The 24,304-nt window shown below is 34.7% G+C and overlaps 3 protein-coding genes across 11 annotated transcripts; 1 reads left to right on the top strand and 2 right to left on the bottom strand.

Moving 5' to 3' along the window:
• Positions 1–5,869: 5,869 nt before the first annotated feature.
• LOC105126759 (fructokinase-1-like) lies at positions 5,870–9,938 on the bottom strand. Of its 2 annotated transcripts, XM_011027725.1 has the most exons (6): positions 9,273–9,938; positions 8,511–8,761; positions 8,098–8,389; positions 7,038–7,190; positions 6,106–6,508; positions 5,870–6,023 (listed from the first exon to the last, which is right to left on the bottom strand). In XM_011027725.1, exons 1-5 carry the CDS (start codon positions 9,666–9,668, stop codon positions 6,125–6,127), a joined length of 1,476 nt encoding a protein of 491 aa, XP_011026027.1. In that variant the 5' UTR covers positions 9,669–9,938; the 3' UTR covers positions 5,870–6,023; positions 6,106–6,124. The 2 variants fall into 2 exon arrangements, with proteins under 2 accessions (XP_011026027.1, XP_011026026.1); XM_011027724.1 differs by having other exon boundaries at positions 5,870–6,508.
• A 1,230-nt stretch (positions 9,939–11,168) lies between these two features.
• On the bottom strand, positions 11,169–16,245 carry LOC105126757 (iron-sulfur protein NUBPL-like). Of its 4 annotated transcripts, XR_842477.1 has the most exons (10): positions 15,596–16,245; positions 15,375–15,498; positions 14,710–14,832; positions 14,049–14,146; positions 13,597–13,723; positions 12,938–13,023; positions 12,338–12,463; positions 12,049–12,227; positions 11,731–11,847; positions 11,169–11,257 (listed from the first exon to the last, which is right to left on the bottom strand). XR_842477.1 is itself a non-coding variant. In XM_011027722.1 (8 exons), exons 1-8 carry the CDS (start codon positions 15,620–15,622, stop codon positions 12,057–12,059), a joined length of 882 nt encoding a protein of 293 aa, XP_011026024.1. In that variant the 5' UTR covers positions 15,623–16,243; the 3' UTR covers positions 11,694–12,056. The 4 variants fall into 4 exon arrangements, 2 of the variants coding, with proteins under 2 accessions (XP_011026024.1, XP_011026025.1); XR_842476.1 differs by having other exon boundaries at positions 11,224–11,257; positions 11,731–12,227; positions 15,596–16,243; XM_011027722.1 differs by lacking the exon at positions 11,169–11,257 and having other exon boundaries at positions 11,694–12,227; positions 15,596–16,243.
• A 2,247-nt stretch (positions 16,246–18,492) lies between these two features.
• On the top strand, positions 18,493–23,854 carry LOC105126756 (uncharacterized). 5 transcript variants are annotated; one of them, XR_842475.1, is made up of 5 exons: positions 18,493–18,754; positions 19,714–20,891; positions 20,981–22,488; positions 23,343–23,394; positions 23,486–23,854. XR_842475.1 is itself a non-coding variant. In XM_011027719.1 (4 exons), the coding sequence occupies exons 2-3, from the start codon at positions 19,748–19,750 to the stop codon at positions 22,465–22,467; spliced, it is 2,631 nt and encodes an 876-aa protein (XP_011026021.1). In that variant the 5' UTR covers positions 18,493–18,754; positions 19,723–19,747; the 3' UTR covers positions 22,468–22,488; positions 23,343–23,854. The 5 variants fall into 5 exon arrangements, 4 of the variants coding, with proteins under 4 accessions (XP_011026021.1, XP_011026023.1, XP_011026022.1 ...); XM_011027719.1 differs by having other exon boundaries at positions 19,723–20,891; positions 23,343–23,854; XM_011027721.1 differs by having other exon boundaries at positions 20,984–22,488; positions 23,343–23,854.
• Positions 23,855–24,304: the final 450 nt, after the last annotated feature.

Below are 24,304 nucleotides of genomic sequence, written 5' to 3'. Positions count from 1 at the left end.
GTGTGTGCATTCGATGATGAGGTCAACCCAAACAGGCTCTTTTAGGGTTCCGACACCAATATGGGGTCTGTGTATCAACAGCTTCCTTTCAAACCGATTCAGTAAAAAAAGCGTTTTGACCGTCTAGCTTATCCCATTAAAAACATCGGATCATCAAGGATTGTCAGCTTAGGAAAATCCAACAACCAAATTGATGTCATTTTTCCAATGGTACTTACTGTACACTGATTTCTCGAAATAGATTTGGTCATAGTCCAGAACATTTAATACACGCAAAAGACAGTGGCTTTAATTTTAACCAGAGTCACCTGCAGCCGAAAAAAGAAAAAAAAAACCGAGGCACCATAGAATGACTCGTGTTGTTTAATGTTCATTAATACGCAAGGGACATTTTTCTTATATAATCGAACTGTACTTCGCAGCCATGTACCTGCTAAAACAAAACATGATTTTAGTTAGATATCCGTGATTAATGGAGCTGATTAGTCTTAGAGAGTCTTGCTTGCAAGACCTTGACCCTTGTGTTCATGTCAAGTAAGGAACATATCTTTTGCTTGCCACTAAGGTAAAGGGAAGGTGGGAGGTGGAGAACTTCATAAATGATGGCATATATGTGGAGCTTGTACTATGCCAAGCTTAAGTCCCAAGTCCAACACTGATTGGCCTGAACTGCTTAAAGACGTAATCTTTGGTCAACAACAAAAAAAAAAAGAAGAAGAAGAAAGAGAAATGGACAAAAGAAAGTGGAAAACCAAGTCACTAACTTGTTAAATCACAGTACTCAGTCACTAATTAATTTGTTGCATAAAGGGCTATATATGCATATGACTAATTAATCCATGAATATGTAAAAGACTAGCAGGTTTGAAATTCTCCCAAGGTAGCTGCAGTTAAAGTTGCTTTTTATAAAGTGACGAGTAAAGATAAAACCCAATGTTTCAACCGACAGCTTGAATTTTGTTGCCAAATAAAGAGTCTATTTAGCATATTACTTTGAATAGTTGAACTTTCAGAGCATATATTTCATCATCAGTTACCTACGATGTACGCAAAGGAATCAAAGAATGATTCTTAGAACATGAAGTATTGACTGGTAAACTTTAACTTGATTCCACAAAAAAAAAAAAAAAAAGACCTGAGCTTCATCGATCGGTAATTGATTAAGTTAGACTTTAATTTGCAGAAATTAATTTGTTTGTCTTCTCTAAAATATTGTATTTGGGAAGCCTGAGGTGATTTAATTACTTCTGAAGCAGAAAAGAGGCGCCAAACTATAACCATGTTATCATAACACTTCTTTTTATGACAAGGGAACTGAGCAGCATCCTGTACATGTGATCAAAGTGTGTAATCTCAGTTTGAGAAAAGAAAATGTTGGAGAAGCCCCCTCAGTTCTTGTTTCTGGGACTAGATATCAAAGCAATTCTTTTCAGCAAATCTTCCTTTATTCCAAAAGCTGAATTCATTCAATCAACCTTATGTTGCTGGCGCCAGACTGTGAAAGGCTACTGCTAATATTTAAAGCAGACAATGGCAAGCCAAGTTGTGTCCACACACAAAATGCATTGGTGATATGCTCCTAGTTTCTTTTAATTGTCATCGATATTTTGCGGTTCATCACAATTTGGTAGATAACATGTCCTGTTCACAGTTAAAGCATATAAAAATCCCTGTACCTCATGTTCGATCCCACTTTTAAGTAGCTAGAGATCATGTAGCAAAGCCGGACAAGTTAGTAACAATTATGAGATCCAGCTAAGGTACCCTACCCTATATTACTGTGGACAGTAGTCGTCCTTGCGTCGTTCCATCATAGAATTCAGCATCAATAAGAGACGCCTCCTACATACAGCCAAACGATTCTTGGCCCATAAATCTATCTATCATGAAGAAAAACATACAGTCTTAGATGCAAAATGTGGAGTCAAAATAGGCCTTTTGGGGCCCCTTATTGTTGGAAATGATGACAGAATAATAAAGTTGATAATAATGTGCCTTTAAACGACAATTGATTGATAAATCTATCACCCTAAAACACATTAGAGTGAGAGCTAATAAAAAAGCAAAGGGAATCATTGGCTCTGTACAGATTAATTACATAAAAAAGTCAAAGCCTCTTTTTGTAATAGACTTCTGTTACTACATTTCAAGCATTCATGTTCTCAGAAGGTAAGGTGTCATGTATTTCTTGTTCACAATTGAGAACATTTCTACAATGGTGCCTGTTGAAAGCGGGGTAGGCATCTTTCCTTTTTATTCGGTTGGGTGTCGCTTGCTTAGGCCAGCAATAATTATTATGAAATAATTCACGAGAAGTACAACTAATGAGTAGGTCCCTCTGCACAGATAGGTTTCTTGTTGCTTACAAAGATCTGGATTTAGCTTAAAACAGCCAGTTGGTGTAAATTGCTGTTTAGAGTGCGTTGTTTCAACAAGGAACTCCTTGGAGTAGAGGTTATGATTTTGTTGTTGATGTGCTTTTCAAGCCATGAGCTGCTGGTTTTGATAGAACTTTGAGAAATGAGCAAACCATCTCTAACAAAGTGTGGAATACAGTACAGGTTCGAAACAAAACAACAGACAGCGAGCAGAGTAGCCCAAGACAGCATAAAAGGCCAGGTCTTCCTCTTCAATTGCTTTCTTTAGAAAGCCCAACTCCCAAGTCAAGACATCTGCCTGTCTTTTTGTTTGTTAAGCTTGAATGTGATAGGAAATTCAACTTTAGCGACTAATACCCTGTCTAGTTTGTCAGCAAAACGTAATTTACGAGTTCAAAGCATTGAGTTCTGTAAAGCATGACGATTTGACCGTACACATGAGATATTATAGATACATGGCGTCATCTAGTACCGAAGCTGCTTTGAATATTTGCCACGGTTTCCATTTTCCAATTTGCCCAGCGGCAAGCGGCAGCAATATTTCATGCCATATTTATTGGATACGCCAATATGAACACATTCACACACAAACTTGACAATATCGTTTGAACAGTCAAATAATCTTGTGTTAGACTTCGAGCTTTTACTTTAATATTTTGTCTCAAACCGAGAGATAGGCAGTTTTTTAGTCGAGATTTGTCAGCAACATTGTAGTGCATGTTTTCTATTTGGGGTGCGGTCTCATGTTGTAAGCTTCGATCTCGTAATTAGATCCATAAGGAGGGGAAAATCACCCATCAAGAGAAAAGTCCAAGCACAGGCAGCTGGCATCAAAATGTAAGGATTACTAGTTAAAATTATGCCTGCAGGAGCTTGAGTTATTTGACTTGAATGTTACTTTACCAAGCTATGACTCTTAATTATGAAAATCGTGTGGTTATATATAAATATGGTGTCTACATGCTGGCTAGGAGGGTTCAAAAATGTCTGCGTTGCTTATGAATCCATGTGCTTTCACACTTCGTTTTTCCTGGTAAACAAAATATAAATTTTAATGGAGGTTGTGGTGGGTCTCAAATCTAAAATGTATATAAATAAAAATTTTTGGACGGTCAATCTAAATTATTTAAAAATAAAGTTGATGTATTAAATAATTAATTAATCTCTCGGTTCAAGTAATTTAATTTATTTTTTTAATTAATATATATGTGTCTTGACATGAAAAGCTCGGGTTATTGATATTAGCAGATGTTATATGCTTGGTACCTATAAAAAGTTTTTCTTTAATAAACATGGAGATTTTTTGATAATAAAGTTAGTAACTTTATAGAAAGAAAAAGTATAAAGGCAATTTAAAAAGATAGAATTTGAAAATGTATATACTGAAAATATTAAGAAAAATAAAGAGAATGCAACCTTTGAGTTTGAAAGATTCATGATATATTTATAACTCATGAATTTTGTTTTTTTATGGATATAAAAGGTTTAAATGTAATTCTAACATTGTGATATTTTAAATTATATTATAATCAAAATAATAAGTATAAGATAAGTGAAAAATATTGAAAAACTCACATAAAATCTCTAAAAAATCCTATCAAGTGTTGGGTTCGAATAAGGTAGTTGCACCCATTAAAAATAAAAAGAAGTTGAGATATGCTGTCTGGACCTAATATATTTGGCTAAGAATACACATCAAAGATAAAGAAAAATGATAGATACATGCCCAGCACCTTGCATGCCACGCAAGTTGGGCTGGGTTGCTAACATGCCGTGCATAAACAGATGACTATACTGGATGCATGTGCTCGAGATCTTACCCAAATTTATATTTTTTTGGGTTTCTCTAACTTTTTTAAATCAATTTTGGAATGGTTTTTAAGATTCAATAGGCTGTAAATAAAGTAAGGTGAACTTCGATTCTCTAGTGGGATAAAAAGATGAGACCAGGGCTTTCCTTTCGTCTCTCTGTGTCAATTGATTCCATTCTACCCGCAGCATCAATCAATTTGAAAAATAATTGTTTTTTTTAAAAAAAAAAACTAGAAAAAGTTGGTTAGTAACTCTCAATTCTCAAACCAAGAAAAAAAAATTATACATGAGTAACAAGAGATTATTACAAAACGAACGCAACGAGGTGGAAGTCTTCGGCAATATTGTAATTCTAATTAGTATCGTTCTTTGATTACATTAGGGGCCCAAAAAATCTAATTCACTGAATTCCAAATCCCATCCCATCAATTTGATTGGTGAAGGTGATGCAGCCATGTAGAAATGCAGAGCAGCAGCAGCATCATCATGGCGAAATTCCTTTTTAAATTGTGATTGACCCAAAAAAAAAACACAAAAAATGATATTTTCACTTTCCAAAACGGCTGAGTTTATATACTATGATACGGCTCTTAAAATATTTATTTCAAAATATATTAAAACAATATATATTTTTGAAATTTAATTTTAATATAAAAATATCTAAACTTATAAAAAAATAAATTAAAAGACTTTTACACCACGGAAACAAAATGCGCCACCGGCCAAGAGGGTTGCGTAAAAGAACGCAGTCCAAGATGAGAAATAACATGGTCTGGCAGAAAAAATATAAAAAAATTCAAGTAAAAAACGCTGTAGTACTCTCCAGGTCTGGAAGAGGCAGCAAAATTAAAGCTTTAGAACGAATAGACACTAAACAACAACAGGGCATTTAGAAGCGACTACACTCCCAGTTGCCCTGAAATACTTTTCTTTCAGTGGAAACATGGTAAACATAGGAGCGCCAAGAGAGCCTAAGCAAAATGGAGAGACAAGTTTTGTTCCGCAGGTGAATTTTTGCCCATTGCAGCTACTGATCCCAATCACCGATTTTCTTTACGATCTTTATACTGTAAATCATGATTATAATTTAAAACACGTAAAAAATAAGTTCCAAATACGAGTTACTGGCAATGGCGGCTTCGTATAAATGCTGAATAATTATGGTGTCAAATCGGTATTGCAAGAAGCTAAAAAAGGTGGGGTCTTATGGAAGCTGGTAATCCTGGACGGGGTTCCTCATTCATTATACTAATGCTCCTCTACATACTTCAATTACATACATAGATCACTTTATCATCATCCACAGGCCACATCCTTCTGGAACTCACCCTCAGTTACTAAGCATGCAAGAAAATATGCTAATGCTCGGACCTTTTTCCTGAAATCATTTCATTTCATCATAGACTTGGAACGCAACTTCAACAATTTGCAATCACTGGAGCCTAGTGTTTTCTTGGCGCTAACAAAAACTTAATATGGTGCAAGAGAAATCAATCTCTTTTATAGAGAATAAAAATCATATTGTAATACCTGCTACAGAAGTAATCATGTTGCAATGGTGCAAAGAATTGGAACATCTTCATGAGCATAGGACTGCAAGAAAAGTTGTTCGGAGAAACCCGGTTCAAAAGCACAACTCTCTGGGATGTCAACACGCAACCATCATATTAAATGATCCAGAAGAGGAAAAATGTGACTTCTGCTGATTCTTTGACTGGAAAGGAACTTTTCTTGGCAAGTATCTCATCCTTGTTCCACCAAAGATGAACTCTGTTGTATTACTTATGGCAATGGATTACATGGCAAGCAGAACTGCCAGTGAAATTGAGCACTCTAAACCAACAAAATTAATTAGTACCTCAAAAATCAAATTGATTCTAAACACCTGCATTCTATTGCATCCATCAAGTGATACCTGCATTCTACTGTATCCATCAAGAAGCCACTTTTCCCTCTAACCTATTATCTTTGAGCTTTGGGAGCAGTTCAGAAACCACTTTTTGTAGAGCGACATGGTTTACTTGATTGTTCCTTCCATTTATGACCATTTTTGACAGAAACGTGATTTCTCCAGTATCCATATCTTTTACTAGTTCATTCCAGAATTCATCATCCTCGTTGATATTTGATGCTCTCATGAGTTCAATTACTTTCTCCAAGGTAGCCACATTACGACCAGCACCACAGCCCATAGCGGTTGCAGCACCTACTGCATTTGCAATTGCTAATGTATTTACCAATGGTATATTATGGATATAACCAAATGCAATAGCAGCTACAAAACTATCTCCACATCCAACAGTGTCAATGACATTCACCTGATCACATTTTAGAATACCAATCAAAATTTTACTTTCCACTTTTTAGGACATGTAATGGCAAAAATAGTTAGACAAAAGATTGGACTGTACAGTGTCCACTAAGAATATCAATCAAAATCTTATTTTCCACTTTTCAAGATATATGGGTAGAAACAAGAGCTTAGCTATAGGAAGCTTGAGCATGAATTATTCACACGTGTATAAAAGCAAAACTTACATGACCTAAATTAAAAGAAAAAAGAAAAAGAAAAATCAAACATGATCAGAACAAAGACTCTTTACTACTTGCCATGCTCTTGGTTTCGCTTCCTCTCAGGTTTTGAAAGCCGAAAGGCTTTGGAAATGTCCAGCAAGCAAAATGAGGCAGTAAATGGTGGAAATTAACAATGAACATGTTCAAATTTGATGCACTAAAAACATCCTAAAACTAAGGCATTATACAGGAGAATAAAGGCGCATGGTTTCAAGGAAATACAATAGAGTTGCACCGTCAAATGACTCTATGAAAAGGTCAGGAATATCATACCTTGAATGCAGGTGCACAGGATATACTTGACATGGTAACTAGAATCGAGCCCCTCGAACCCATTTTAATGATCACCCATTTTGTGCGTATCCCATTTTTAAGCAATTCTTGCCCTGCCAGTATTGGGTTTCCTATTCCAGTCAATGACTCAGCCTGTCAGATAATTGATGTATGCGAACTAAATCAGAACAGCACCATGCAAACAGCTTAAAGAATTCAAACTCAGAGCACAAATGAAAGACGAGTTAATTGCTATACAAGTGAAGTGTAACAAACTACTTGTAACAGCCATAAAAAGCTCCAAGACAAACCAGAAAAGAAATTACTCCTGGCGTATAATGGCCAAGGAAAAATCTAAAACTAATATTCTAATTCGTGGATAAAACACATCGATGATGCTGTTTGGAGCTTTTTAGTCATGTTGTGTATCCATTAACAAGTAGTATTCATGAGCCATGAAGGATTTCAGTACTCATTGGTTCTATAGAAGTAAGCAGCAATCTGTAATTGACAGCATATCCAAAGAACAAGGTGAAAGTTATAGATGACAATCACGCAGTAAGAATTTCTGTTAGCATTGAACTTCAAACACTTATTGGGACAGATGGAAAGTGCTTAATAAAACTAATTCATTTAACAATCAGTTTATACTTCAACAAATGAAAGTTTTTGAAGAATAGTTTACACATTGACCATGGTTTCATTGCAATATCCAGACTAACTCATCCACAACTCTGAATTCATCTCTATACAGCATTTCATATTTAAGTTAAATGAAGAATATTCTAAAAAATTGTCTTTCCAAATTTTTCATGCTCGACAAAACTCTCTATTATTTTGTAAACTCTAGGTATACACGTGCCAATCACAGTATGCAAGGGATATAAACAAAAACACAAGGTAATCTATCTTATGTATTTATTATTGTCATTATTACTGCTTTCAGAATTGTTTTCAATATTGGACTAGTTTTGAACTTTTGATTGGAGATTAAAGTGATTGCATTTTGCTGAGAACTGAAGCTAATCTTAAAACATTCTAAGAAAGTTCTTGGTCAAACCTCATCAGATGTTAGAAGAAGAACATCACTCATCTTCAACAAATGGCTTAAAGCCAGTCGTTCTTCAGGTGTTCCAGTCAAAAGACTCTTTCCACGTGGTCCAGGATCAAAGAAAACAGACGTTCCAACTTCAACAGCATAATCTAGAGCTAACATTATCAGAGCTGGGGAAAGCTCATCAAATCCATAACCATTACAGAACAGGATCTTTGACTGTTTAATAGCCATCTTTACTTCTTCTGATAATTTACTCATCCAGCTAAATGCAGGTTCCTTGCAGAAATCTGCTCGACTGAAAACAACAAAAGCCACATAAAGATGATCCTGTTGAGCACAAAAAGATAATAGCAACCTCTTTTCTTTTCTTTTTTCAATATTGTAATCTAATTCTACAAATCCAGGAAAACATTTACCTACAAAATCCATGTCTTTGCAAAGGGTCAACAAGAACCCAACACAAAAGGGTCTCATATGAAGCATTAGAACTATCAACAATATCACCATCTTCACTCATTCGAACCATACTGATCCCCTCCTCGCGAAGCACATCAAGCAAAAATTGCCCATATATTTCATCACCCACGTGACCAATCGTGGCGCAATGAAGTCCCAATCTTGCAGCTGCTATAGCCATATTGCAGTTACCTCCAGCTTCCCAGTATTTCTACTTGCAAAAAGGAACACGCACAAATTACTTTAAAAACAAACTAACAACCAACACAGACAAGTGCTCAGTAATGTAATTGCCTTTTATTAGTAAGATAATGAGTCAAATACCAATTGAAATTCTTCAAAAATAACATTAATCAACACAAACATAACTTTATTTATTTTCCTTGTCATTTTTTTTACACCAATCATCTCCACATATTAAATACTAACATCAGCATCTGAACTTGCAAAAATCACATCAAAACTGATCCAAAAACAGATGAACAGCTAAAACAAATAAAAGGGTCACTGATGCGAGAATTAAACTTCATAGATTTTCAATTATACTGATTAAATTTCTGCTAAAACCATAATAATAAATCAAAAATTCAAATTAAAATCTAATATTAACAACAGTGTCATAAATACAACACTCCAATTTCATATTTTTCAATGTAATTTATCTTCGTTACTAATAATTTCAAAAAGTCAAACAACTGAAATCATTTAAAAGAAGAGCAAACCTTATCAGGTGGGGATTTGGACAGCTCTTGCATATAAGCAAAACTAGCCTCACGAGAACGAGGGGGCAATTTTGGAACATTAAGAACAATATCAACACAGAGATTTCCCAGGGTGGCAACATCAATGTTTTCGATACCAACACTCCTCACTTTCCAGTCGTGAACGGCAGCACCGTTCCCGTTTGAAGGTCCAAGCGAAGTAGAGCCATGACTGGGGACGGATAGTTGGGTTCCTTTACAGATGAAAACGGGGTTGTGGTAGGTGGATCCTCCAGTTTTTTGAGGGGATAAAGGGAGGACAAACTGTCTAGGGTTAAGTGGGAGAGAAAAGATAGGGTGGGAAGGAGGTGCATGGTAAGGGAGTGGAGATTTGAGAGTTACGGTGTAGTTATGCATTCAGGGGCGGAACGGGAAGGAGATTGAGAGTGAAGAGAAGAGAGGACAGTAACGGAAATGAGAGGAGGGAAATGGAAGGAAACTGAGAGGAATGGATATGCCTCTAGTTGCAGGAAAGGGCGTGGTCAAGTGGAGAGTGGAGACCGCTGCAACTCTTCCCGTTAAGTGCTGTTTGGGTGGGGATTTTGGGAGGAAATCTTTGATCAACTTTTAAGTTTTAGCCTTTCCTATTTCCCTTTTCTTGTAAGGATAAGATTTTTTTTTTTTTCCTTCTTGATATCTCGGATTCAAAGAAGTTTTTTTTTTTTTCCTTCTTGATATCTCGGATTCAAAGAAGTTTTTTCTTTTAAAGAAATATAAATACTTTTTTACCATCAGAAAAATAAATATATTGATCTCTCAAATGTACGATAGTTTTCTTTTTCTTTTTATCATTTTTTTCAATATTATAAAAAAATAAAGATAACTTTATTCTTTTCAGTATCTTTAGAAGTTACATCAAACTATTTAAAAAAGAATTTAATTTTTTAATATTTTTAAATCATTTTCATACATTAATTTTTTTTAAAAATATTATTTTAATATATTCTAATTTATTTTAAAAAAAATAAACTCAACCATATAAGAAAAAGAAAATTTCTTTTCTATAAAGAATATTATAAAGAATTTTTTTGTAAAATCTTGTCTATCAATAAATTTTTATTCCAACATAGAATGAGAAAAACAATATTTAAAATGAGTAAAAAAAGTTGTGATACTTGACTCGAACCATCACCCAAAATTACAAGATATAAAAGAATATATATCCTTAGGATTAATTGGAGATCTAAAACAAAAGTTCAGAGTACCAAAAACAAACATTATAAAGTTTAAAAGTATGGAATCCTATAAAAAAAATTGCCTACTTAAATGGTATATGATAGCTTCTTTATAATCTAGTATTTTTGACAATATATTATCCTCATTCTATTCCGCATTGTAATCTCTAATAAAAAATATAATTGCATAAGTAAAAGTTTTTATCATAATAAGTCTTTCGTATCAGTCCTTAACTATGAATAATAATACGAATCACATTTTTATTACTAAACTATACTTGCTATGCTGTGATTATTATATATAAACAAGTTTTTTTTTATTATAAAATCATTAAAAAATTATAAAAATTTAAGCGTCGATTCATTGTATTTCCTCATGAAACCTAATAAAGATTAGGAAAAGAAGAATCAAATAACTCTGTGATGAAACAAAATATCTCTCATTTGTGCCTTGAATAAATTCTTCCTTTTGGTTTTGAAAGGAATGATTTTATGTTGACCTAAGAGGTGCGCTAATCCTTTGAATCTGGTATCAACAGGCAGCATACCACCTAGAACGGCGTTTTTTTCCAAGCCTTTCGGCTAATTGATACGACTGCGAAGAGCAACTTTTGTTAAAATACGAGCAGTTTCTTAAGAACTCGCTTGGGATATAAAACTTTTAAGTATTCAAAGATGCTCTCGTTAAAACTCTTTATATACAGTTTTAAACATATGCCAATCCAATATACAATGACTACACGATATATATCTGCCTCACAGAAAATAATCCTTTGAATCTCTTGATAAAAAAAAAAAAAAAACATATCAAGATAAAGCCCGTTTATTAAAAACACAAAATAAATGTTCTCAACACGGTGCTTCGCGTTAATAAACGAACCCTTAGAGAGGTATGCGCGGTAGATGCACATTCAAGTTTTCTTTTTCTGGATGAGAATCATATGCTGTCTGAGGTCATTGTGAAGTAACAGTTTGCAAATTCAGTGGAGAAATTCTAGAATAATTCCGTGTTGCAATAAGCTCAGCACCACAAATCAATCTTTTGTGAGCAAAGGTGCAAGCACAGAAAGGACACGGGATATGGAATTCTTGAGCTACAAGTTTTTCTGGGTTATGGAATTCTTAAACTAATCCTCCCCAACGACTTATTGCAACCTGGTATTTCACGACTAGGTAAATGGATAGCTTTTTTGTAATCATTCAACAGTTAATGAATTCTCATCAGTGCTATATCTTCAAGAAAACTTAAAATTAATGTCAATAGTCTGGCTACAGCATCTGGAATGGTGTCAGGATAGGTGGATGCATACCCCCAATTGTTTCACTCGCTTATCAAAATGTTGTCAGTGTAGCTAAACAATCTGCAGAGGAAGAGAGCCACTGGCTGAGATCTGGAGCAAATTGCTCTGAGCTTTTCCCTATGCCCTATTTCTAGAATACATCGACTTACTCATACAACGAAAAGGAAAAGAGATATTAAAATTAGCATACACCTAAGCAAGTAACAAAATCAAGAAAAAGTATTTGATGGCTACTAGATTGAGGGGAGATTGTTCTTCTACCAAAGTTTTTACAGATTAATCTCTGGATAGAGAGATGGCTCCTTTGCCAATTCCTCAAGTTTGTTGACAACATTTTGTGCTGTATCACCATATGCTTTGGAGATCACAGAATCAGGTGCTGAAATCACTAAAGGGATGCCTTCATCAGAACCTTTTCTGACGTCCACTTCTAACGGTATCTGAAACATCATAATGTAAATTGAAGTGAATTACTATTTACAAATCAACTGGAACATCAAGAGATTGCACTCATTGTGTCGAATGTAAATAAATAAAAAAGTTGGCATATCTCACCAATAAAGTTGTGACCCATTGAAGCAGCTGCATTTCTAGCTCCTTCTTTCCCAAAAATGAATGAAGGCTCACCACAATGTGGGCATTTGAAGAAACTCATGTTCTCAACAAATCCCAAAATCTGTAAACATCATTAGGATGCTTATAAATAGAATTATTAACAGCAGCTTTTCTTTCCTTTCCTATAGAATATCACAACTAATATAATAAAAATCCCAAACTCCTCCATGACAAGTAACAGAGGAGGAAAACACTTGCTTTCAGTTTCTACTAATATACCAAAAACTAATAAATCCATGAAAACAAATGCATGCAAGAGAAATATATCAATCCACCAACACATGCATGCAAGAGAAATATATCAATCCACCAATAGAAGCTTGCATGTTTCATGTGTGTGGCGCCAAAACTTACAAAATCATTATTGTTTGCAACTAATGTGATTTGTAATAAAAAAAGTTATGCCACTGATCATAATCAGTTTTTTATTTATGCAATATCTAGTAATGCTTCATTATCTAAGCCAAATTGCTGAATTTTTTCACTAATTACTGAATGAAACATTTGCAGATTTCAGCAAAAGAAATGATCATACAGGAACGCCAACTTTAGAGAACATATTAGCTCCTCGACGAGCATCCAACAACGCAATATCTTGTGGAGTTGAAACAATCAATGCACCTGTACAAGAAGAAAATATGTTGCTGAAACAGTCACTTATTGGCAATAAAATACGAAAAGCTTTCTTCTTTGGCCCCCACTTAGATACAGGGAGTTCTATAACATGTGGGAAACAGACTGAATGAACCAACCAAAGCACATGTACAAACATCACAACCTTTTCTGCTTATTATCAAGGAAAAAAGTTTACTGTTTACAAAATAGTTGGAAGGGAATCAATATTAAGTCATCCACAGAAATGCAACGATAGAAAGCCAGATGAAGCAAATGAAATATTAAGTCATCCAAAATCATTTTCAACACCGTAAACATAATGCTTGCAGTGTCACAACATATCCATATTATATCCAGGAGCCATAAAAATAGAGGTCAGGAATAAAAAAAAAAATACTAATATAAACAAGGTACCTAGAAACAACATTTAGTATTATTAATTAGACAAAAGGCTGGTCAGCATAATGCAATCGTCATTTTGATAATTAAATCAGCACAACAAAATTAACAAAACCTTAAAATGGAAATGGAGAGCAAATCTTTTTTGTCCTCGGGCTAAATGAAATACTCTTTACTCACCAGATAGTTGCAGATTTTGGGTCACAGTTAGTTGTGCATCGCCAGTACCAGGGGGCATATCCACCACAAGAATATCAAGATTCCCCCAATCAACTCCCCTAGTCATTTTCACAAGAGCACTCATCACCTGTAGTAGAAGGTAGACTCAAGTTCTCATAAGAAGCAAATAAAAAATTCCATGGACAAAACTGCTACATTCCTGCCACCAGTAATCATTTGCAGATGATGTAAAGGCACATGGATGAAAGGAGAGTAAATATAAAGCATGGAGTTATCTCGATTTTTGTTTTTATCAATGTTTAGACATATTTTTCACTAAAAGACAAGGAAAAGCATCATATTACACTAACTGACGATGAATTGTTCAGATTTTTTGTTAAGTAGATGTAAGACCACAATCCATCTGAAAGATGAGTTGCCAACATGTAGGAGAAATATAACGACTAACGTACCATGGGACCTCTCCATACGATAGGGGCATCCTTCTCTACAAGAAATCCCATTGACATACACTTAACTTCATAGTTCTCTATTGGAATCATCTTCTTATCTGCAAGAGAGAGAGAGGAGAGAGAGAGAAAGTTATGTTCAAATTATTGTTTACAAGTTATAAGCATGACAAACAGAGATCCATTGCATATGTTTGGGTGTGAAGGTGTATCACCTCAAGCTCAACACTGGATGTTAAATTCACATAACTTCAGCCCACAAGGAAATCACTAGAAGTAAATGACGTCACAAAAACAAAAACTCATTCTCCAACATCGGCATCTGCCATGCGTGTAGAAGGGGAGTCAAGGAGGGGGGGGTGTGTGAAAATTGACTTGTACGATAAGTTCACTTCCTTGTGTCTCAGTATATTTTCAAAATACACATATTTTGCAAGGTACAAAGCACAACGCATGTAATTCAGTAGTGAGAGTGAGAAATGAGAATGATGAGTCACGAAATCAACCAGGTTAGTAAACGATCATAAATAGAGCAAACAACTTCTAACTATCTCAAACCCCTTGCTATCACACCTACAAGGATCAACTTATTGATATCCACTTAAAATACTACCTTAAATCGACAACATGCCTTTTTGAACACATTAGAGACTTAATGCGTCACCTTCAGTAATATCTGGCTTCCTGTCAATCTTCATCATCATAGGAACAGATGGTCCATAAACATCAGCATCAAGCAGGCCCACCTTCAGTTGGCACTTAATAGCAAGTGCAACAGCCAAGTTAACTGCAGGTCCAACCAGTGTGCGGATAAGAATCAAATCAAACAGCATTAAGGAAAGGGGGAATGGTAAATGCCTCGTGGATCTTATGTACAAAGAGTAGACATATGACATGGCAATCAAACGCATTTGAATTCAGAGAAACAATCAATATTGCTCATAATTTGAAGTTAGTTTCAACTTTCCACTCCTCTTTAAACCACCCCCACTTAAAACATCACAGAAAAAGCAAATATTTCAAAATGAAAACTAATAACGCAGTCATTTCTCAAAATCAGCATACAATCATTGACCCGGAAGTTAGAACATTGTAATCACCTAATTGCCTCATTAGCTCAGCAAAACTGACAAAAAGAACGGAAATTTTTCCTTGATGCTGACATTTAGAACCGTCCCAAAACCCCAAAAGAGACTCCATATTAAGAAGAAAAATGAAAACAAACTTGTTAAAAAGCTCAAAATGAAACAAACCCTTCAACTTAACTGCCCCTAAGACTATAAAATAAAAAAGAAATGAAAAAACAGAAGTAAACCCAAAAAAAAGTACCAGCAGTGGTGGATTTGCCAACGCCACCTTTACCAGAAGCAACAGCAATAACATCCTTAACCCCTTCAAGCCGCAATTGTGATCTCTTAAACGTCCCTGAGTAGCTCCTAATACTTCCAAGCCGCTGCAATCCAAAGCCACCACCCCATCACCATCTCCATCAAATTATCAAAACCCAAAAAAGGAAGAAACCAGATCCAAAATACAAGACCTCAACTTACGCTCAAAGGTCCCAAGAATCCTTTCATGGATCCAACCTGGTTCAAAACACACAGCTTCTCCAAGAAAGATGAATGCTTTTGAAAACCTCGATACAGTCTTTGTTTTACGTGCTGATGATCGACTGATCTTTGCCCCACATCGGAAAGAAATGGAGAGTGGAGTTGAAGGATGGAGTATAAAATAGCAGGCAGCTGAGCAGAAAAAATTACTTACCTGGACGGGGTCGATGGGCGATCAAGAAGGCCCATGGCCTAGGCTGGCGGTTCTCATTGCACGTGGACAGCGCGCGAGCCTAACATCTCCCCAAGTGGGAGAGTGTACGTCATAATTTGTGCTAGTTGGGGCCTGCGTCCGCGCGGCCCCTCTCCAATCCTCACGAAATTTTCAAAATGATGGGCCTCAAGCGTAAAGGTGGCATCGTCGCAAATCTTATGTCTGAAAGCTTCTTGAAAGAAAAGGAGGGAAAGGGACAGCTAATAGTAACTCGTGCTTCCAACTGTTCATCAATTGCTTTCATTTATTCAGCGTATATGAATATAATTCGTTCTCATAAAAAACATTCAGTTGTGGAGATGCATTTTCTTGAACAAGGAAAGAAACACATGTTAGCAGTGTTCTTGCCATGGAGTTTTTCCAGGTGGATCGAAGAGCTGCTAGCAAAAGGGCGAAGTCAATGATTCACACGTAAAATAGACTGGAAGAAAAGATATCCTTTTTTATATTAAAAACAAATGACAGATGAAGATTTAGCCAATGTTTTAAATAATATCCATACCATTACCAGATTCTACTTCTATTTATTTTAGATTCTAATAAATATGGGTCCGCTCTACACGATGGGTTTGTGTTTTTTGTGTATATAAAATTATATAGAGATATTTTAAACACATTTCAAATAAATACGAGAAATCAATGGTTCGGGTTACAGCATTTCTCGAGTTTAATAAATAATTTTACTTGAAATTTTCCAATTAAATCATCCATGCAATAATTGAAACATTACCACCCATAAAGGATCATTAAGCTGCTATTTTAGAAATTTAATAGAAAGATTATTAAATTAAAATTCACATTGAATAATCATGAATTTAATTAATATTTAAGTCCAAAACATCATAAAATCTTAGCATAATAGTTGCAATAAAATATTTACATTCATTTTATTATTATCAAAAATCACACATAATATGCAACATCATTAACATTCTTATAAATACAAAATATAAAGTCATCTACTAATCCCAACGATACTAGAAGGATCATGAAATTTTTGTGTCATAAAATAATTAATTAATATAATATAAAGTTTTTCAATGCAATTTAATAAATTTTATTGAGTAAACTAAGGTGTGTATATATATATATATCTATTAAGAATTTAGTTAACAATTAACTTAATTCGTCTTTCATCTTCTCTTCACATTTATTATAATAATCCCTTAAACTTCTAAAAGATTTATCCCTTAACCCGAACATGGGTAATTGACCTTTATTGGAGGTAGTATCCTTACCACCCAGACTTTCATTTTCTTTTCTTTTTTTTTTTTATTTCAGTTTTGTCCTTTGATTATTAAAATCTCTTTGATTATATATTTTTTTAAATTTGTTATTTGGTAATCAAACTTCATAATTTTTTTTTTAATTTTTTTATAAAGTTATTGCAATGTCAAATAAAAATTTTAATATTGAGTTAATGATCAGTCTATGACTATCTATTTTTTTAACATTTAATTAAATAAAAAATAGTTTTTTTTTTTAAATCAAGTTATTAAATTTTGTGGAGTTAATGATCAGTTTACAGCTTTGGTTTTGTAACCTGGGTTGTTTTGATTCATGGGTTTGATGAGTTATTTTATTTTTATTGATTTTATGATCTTTTATTGTTTTTACTTTATAGTTAAAAAAATAATTTAAAAAATTATTATTAAACTTTATAAAATTCATGGATCTATTCACCAGTTTTATGGGTTGACTTGATTTGCAGGTTTCATGAGTTGATCTAATTTGTGGTTTTAATTTTTTTAAAAAATTTTATCTTTCAGTAATAGATTGATTGAGAATTGAATTTCATAAATTATTTTGTTTTACTTTCTATGAGGTTATTGTAATATAAAAAAAAGCTCTAATATTTGGTTGGTGCTTGATTTTGTGATCGTTTCTTTTTGATATTATATAATTAAATATTTTTTTTTTAAAACAAGTTATTAATTCTAGTAGAGTTCATGATCTGGTTTGCAGGTTTAACATGTTGACCTGAATTACCCGACTTATATATTTGGAGTGTTTGCCCGTCGAACTCGATATGTTTTTTTAAATTTTTTTGACCTATTAGTTTTTTAATTCATTTAATAATATTGAAGTATTAGTTTTTTAATTCATTTAATAATATTAAAGTGCTTGAGAAATAAATTTCATCATGTTGAGAAATAAATTTCATGATTTATTTTTATTTTTTTTAATAAAATTATTATAATTTTAAATAAATATATGTTTTAAAATTGATATTTAATTATATAAATATTTATTTTTTATTATATAATTTAATAAAAATAATTTATAAAAAAATATATTTATTACAGCTAGTATTCCATGACCCGACTCGATTTAATCTAGAACCGTTTTTTACATGTATATAAGTTTTTTTTAAAGTTAAACCTTTGTTTTTACTGATATCTAGATTATTTTTAAATTGTGAAAACGATTCGATCAAAAAATTTAATTAAAGGCTTGAGCCAGATTGATAAAAATCCTAATTAAGAAGTTTCAAGATTTATGTGGAGTTTAATGTCTCTGCAAAGAAATTCACCGTGTTCTTAACATTATTTTTGATGTTTTAAAAAAATTGGTTCGAGAAGCGGCGGACCATCTAATTTATTAAACAAAAGTTGAACACCTGTCCACATAATCGGGATGGGATGGGTTTTGTTTGCCGATTGCATTTGCATTCCTATTTTGGCCATCACCATACTAATCCGAGACTGTTCATTTCAACGGTCACTCATTTTCCTCAGTGATAAATAATCAACCATTTTATAATTTTCCCTTATTATCACTACCTTCGTGTCTGTCTTCTCTAATTTTCTTTGTCGAATTTGGAAATCATTTATAATGGCAATGCCCTTCCACTCTCTTCCTCGTTAAATTCCATTGTGTCCCAGGTGCATTTTCTATCTCTGGTTTTCATTTTGGTGCTTATGATTGAAACTCATTTTTAAAGTTCAATTCTTTTTATACGAATCTGTGTTGTCATTGCATTGTACATTGTATTTCACAGTGACCCTTTTTCTTTTCACTTATAATGATTGGTTTGGCGGTTCTTAATCTCTCAGCATTTGTGTTTCTAACCTTGAAAGAGTGCAGATCATGCATGAAGTAGTGAATTCGTAATTATGCAAAATTCAGAAGGGATAATTTTTTTTTTTTGTGGGACCAAGTAGAAAACAATCTCAAAAGTGAATCTGGGATTGGCTTCTTAGCATCAATCGATGTGGTTTGCAAATTAAATTTGCTGTCTGTCATCATTATTGGGGTTGTTAGCTGATTCTAGTGTTATATTGTGTAGTTGGGCTGGGTAGAGGATTCTTCTTTTTGTTTTTTAATTTAGTATCCTTCTTGTTGGTTGATTTTATTACTGCCTTGTGCAATTGGGTAGAGAAAAATCTGTACTGATTTTCTTATGTATTCTGAGCCAGGTTTCCCTAACTTTGAAGGTTATTTAAGAATTTGTTCCAACTGTCCATTTATACGAGGAGTTTGTCAGTTCATGATCCTTTCATTTATGCCCTAATTAACTTTGCCTTTTTTTCAGGTTCAATTATTTTAGATAGAGTCTCACGTCAAGCTTTAAAAACTTTGGTAAAAGTACACAGTTGAGTTGAGTATCCTCCTTTTTGGGGCTTTCTGAGACATTTCTGATTTTCTCCTTTTTTCTTTTTTCATTTTTTAAAAGCATTGCTGCAGATTTATTTGTAACTTAGTTATTTCTGAATTCATTAAATTTTTCTGGTTTCTGGGGGTTGTGGCAACTCGCTGCATTGAATTCAGAAGATATGCATTTGGATGATTGGCCTATGAAATATTTTGATGAATAACAGCCTTTTTTTTCTTTTCCTATTAGCGAGTCCAAAAATTCATGGAGTTCTAGTGTGTTTATGATGGAAATGGCTCCAGTTGGCACCTCATTTGTTAAAGTACAGAGGAATTTGCAGAGGTTTATGACAGTTCTACAATCAGCAGCTTCTGAATGGTTTTTGATCTTTCTGCTGCTTATTGATGCTGCACTGTCGTATCTGCTGACAAAATTTGCAAGTTATTGCAGATTGCAGATACCTTGCATGTTTTGTTCCAGGCTTGGTCATTTTCTGGGCAATGAAAAACCTGGATTTTATAAAAATGTAATTTGCAGCAACCATAGATCAGAAATATCAACCTTGATTTCTTGTCACATTCATGGGAAGCTTGCTGATGGCTATGGAATGTGTGAGGAATGTCTATTGTCATCCACTATGAAAAGCAAATCAAGCACAGATATAAACAGACTGTTGATGGGTAAGTTCGGGTTTGATATTGGCACTAATGGTTTTGAGAACTATCTGTGGAGCAGAGAACTTGTTTCTGGTTCTGTTGGTATGAGGATGTGCTCATGTTGCAATAAGCCTTGGAGATCAAGACAGCCTTCCAACAGAGTAGCCCAACTGAAATCACCTAGGAGTGGGATGACTAAGCCTAATATTCCCATGCCCCACCATTTAACCCACCGTGAAAATATAAAGAAAAGGAGAGAGAATTTTCCTGGATCTGTAACATCTCACCGTCTTGTAAGGTGTGGTCACAATCCTGGGTCACAAGTAGCATACACTGAGCTCAAGTTCACTTCTGATTCTGAGTCGGAATTCCCATTTTCTGATGATGATGAGGGCCGTAGTATTAGTCATATAATGAAGGAGCTGAAGGAAGAGCCTATAGTTCCCCCCAAAACATGGACTGATGGTATAGCCTCGGAGAAGATGACATATCATTCCTTGAAAGGTTTGGCTTCTGATGTTGAGTTTAACAGGCAGCAAGCTGATCATGAACACTATCCCTCTGCCCTACCTCAGCTTATTTCTTTTGATGATTTTCCTTCTTCATCCAGTGTAATGGACACTCATGTAGGAGTGTCATCGACGGGAAGTGAGCTCATGTTTCCTTTCTCTCAGAATTACAATCTTTCTGCACTCTCTGATCTCATGTCACTAGCAGTTCCCTCATCATCTAATGCTGTTGAAGGTCCTTTGGGAGCATCAGAAAGGAAATGTAAGTTCTCCATATCTTTTCACTTGCCTGTTATGTGTGACGATAACTGTTTTATATTCAACTTATTACCTTCCTGTGATTGTTTCTAGCAGCAAATGACACTGGAATGGGTGACAGACAAGATATATCCATCAACAAGGACAAGGAAATTTCTATATTAACTGCAAATACCAGAGGAGGTGGTCAGGTTGCTAATGAAGTGCCTTCTATAAATTCACGTAGTGTGGATCTGATTGATGTATGGAAGCCTGCTGCCAGTGGTGAGGATGGAGAATCAAGAACTTCTATGGCAAAAAAACAGACTGTGAATGGACCTGAAAGAGTTGATACGGAGTTGCCGACGGAAAATGTTTTTGCTGAAGGGCCTGATTTATCTTTGCATAACACTATCACCGGGATTGAAGGTCATGATGATGAATTGCAGATGAATAATGCTTTGGGATCTAATGGAGTTCAAATCCTTAAGACAGAGAGCACTGAATCATCCGGTCTTGAGTCTCTCGATGGAAGCTTTTTCACTGAGATTGAAGGTGAAAGTATTATTGATCGGTTAAAGCGACAAGTGGAGTCAGATAGGAGACACATAAGCGCTTTGTACAAGGAATTAGAGGAAGAAAGAAGTGCTTCTGCAATTTCTGCAAATCAGGCAATGGCCATGATCACAAGGTTGCAAGAGGAAAAGGCAGCACTTCATATGGAGGCCCTGCAGTACCTAAGAATGATGGAAGAGCAAGCAGAGTATGATGTTGAGGCTCTGGAGAAAGCTAATGATCTGCTGGCTGAGAAAGAGAAAGAAATACAGGACTTGGAAGCAGAGATAGACTCTTTGCAATTGAACCTCTCCAATGAATCAACAGCAGAGACTATACATGTGGAAAGTGATGATCTGAAGGGGAAAAACATGAGTTTAGAGAATACTTCCCCATACTATGGTGATACCATTGTTCCTTGTAGCTCATCATTTAGGGAGGTCTTGAATGACAATGAGAAACCTGCTAGTGTCAAATCTTCTTTGTCAGAATATGAAGATGAAAAGTTGCTCATTTCAGAACGTTTGAAGGGTTTGGAGAGGAAACTTCATCAATTTGCATCTCATGGGGGTTCGCAATTCATGTCTAATAGTGACTATTCCAAGGAAGCAGCTCATGGAGGGCATAATGTGGGAGAATCTTTAGACTATGAGGGGAGTCCAACTGCTGATCAGACAAAAGAGGATAATTTGTCAATGCAAAAGGATTCACCTGTATCTAATGGAAGCCTTCCTGCCCATGAAATGTCCAGTTCTTCAGTGGGCAAACATCAAGTTTTTGCCAACAATGAAAGTAACCATCTGATTTTTGATGGGAAAAAATCGTCCAAGCAACACAAAGAAATTGATTTGGTTGTTCTTGAAAATGAGATCTCAGACCTTAATGGAAGATTGGAGGCACTTGAATTTGATAGGAATTTTCTGGAGCATGCTTTCAATTCTCTTCAATCTGGAAAAGAGGGACTACAATTTGTTCAAGAAATAGTTCATCATCTGCAAGAATTGCGGAAAATTGGGATGAGAAATAGCAGCCGGTCTGTTCCATGAGTTTATATGCTTTATTATGGGGTTAGTATATTCATTATAACATTTGCATTCTCTTCCACATGTGCGTTTTATTGTCATTACTGCTTCTGCAATTGCTAATTTCTGGTAGCAGTGAAGTGTTCATTCGGAAATTAGTAACACTACAATCAACATGTTTACTGGAAAAGGGAAATTTATAATCAGCCTTTGCTAATTTTGAAACTCTCCCATTGGAATGATGAATGGTTTTGAAAATTGAGTTGCCCTTTTCTGTTCAGAAAAACCTAATGAATCAAGCATATACCATCACCCAGGATTTTTTAGAGGAAATTCATTGTGGCATGATACGATATTGATGCATTTTCAAATTTGCAGCTTCCAGTGTGTTCTTTTGGCTAGAAGTTTAGAAAGTCTATGCACATAGAAACTAATTATTGATTAGGACTCTATTCACACTATGCATTGCATCTTCTTCTTCTTCTTTTTTTTGCTGTTTAATCCTCGAACCATTGCCAGTGAAAATGTTAGTTTATGTATTTGTCAACTAAAAGGAACTTGAAAATAACTAGCATAAATATGTTGCCAACCTTCACATGTTTTGAATTCTGAAATGGAAATGACGTTGATAAAACTAATCCTGCTCGTTGACTGAGACTCTTTTTTCCTATGTTGTCCCCTGCGTTACTATATTCAACTGATCAAAACTATGCTGCTTTAATGAACCATTCAAGATACTTGGCTCTGATTGCAGTTGAGTGGAGAGGGTTATTTGCACTGTGCCCTGTTGAGATTCACGCTTTGCCTTTTATGTTCACCTTATTTTTTAAATCTTTTAATAACGCTGCACTTAAGATTCATCATGTGTCTTTTCCTCTTATACTTGATATAATTTTCAGATATGCGCTTGGCACTACTGAAAGAATTGGAAGCCAAGCACATTATCTACCAGCATTTCAGTGCAGGACTTGCTAAATGCTCTGCTGCATCATCTCAGCTATCGTCTAAATCATATACAGACATAATGAGCTCTAATGTACAGGTAATAATACCTTAAATTTCTGGAAGAAAAGAATAACATACTCCGAGGGTTGGTTCTGTCCATTTTGAAGTGATTTCCTCCATTTTTCTTCCGCCCTCATGGTGGATTTCTTTAGCCACCTCTCCTGTTACTCCAACTTGTAGGCAGGTTCATCGTTTTTTATGGTTGTGAGGGCACCAATAGAGGAGATTGCATAAAGTTGCATCGTTTTTATTAACTTTACTATCTATAATTTCTTGAAGTCAACAAGTCCGTTGTAAATTCGAAAGACCACCTCTCTTCATTTCTTTCTACCATGCAGGGGCCACTTTCATTATCCCTAGTGACAGAGAGGAAAATGAGAAGCAATTCTTCTCTTCCTTTATCCAATATATTTCAACTTTGTATTTTAACTTATGCAAGGAAGACTTTCCATTCTAAATCTTGGTTTCACATTAGAACAGCACGCAGCCGGTTCCAATTCGCATTTTAATATTCGATTTTCAACTCTTCTCAGATAGGAATTCCCAAAAGATAACATAACTGTTAGAAAACCCTTCTGTTTTTTAGTTAGAAAAATACATGAATAATATTTTTTATTTTTTAAAAATTATTTTTAAAATTACTATATTAAAATAATTTGAAAATATCAAAAGTATATTACTTTAATTTAAAATAAAAAATTTAATTTTTTTCTAAAAAATTAATAAAACAATCAAATCGTATCGCAATGAATAATGTTTCAAGTGTTCAAAGTGCCCCAGCATTGATGACAACCAAAGAACCTATCCTCGTGTTTGTTTTGTGGACTTTGAGGACGCTGTCAAAGCTGACCAGAAA

Source organism: Populus euphratica, unplaced genomic scaffold, assembly GCF_000495115.2.
Source record: "Populus euphratica unplaced genomic scaffold, PopEup_1.0 scaffold30.1, whole genome shotgun sequence".
NCBI lineage: Eukaryota > Viridiplantae > Streptophyta > Magnoliopsida > Malpighiales > Salicaceae > Populus > Populus euphratica.
The sequence above is the reverse complement of the archived record's forward strand: the minus strand, read 5'-3'. Positions and strand labels throughout refer to the sequence as shown.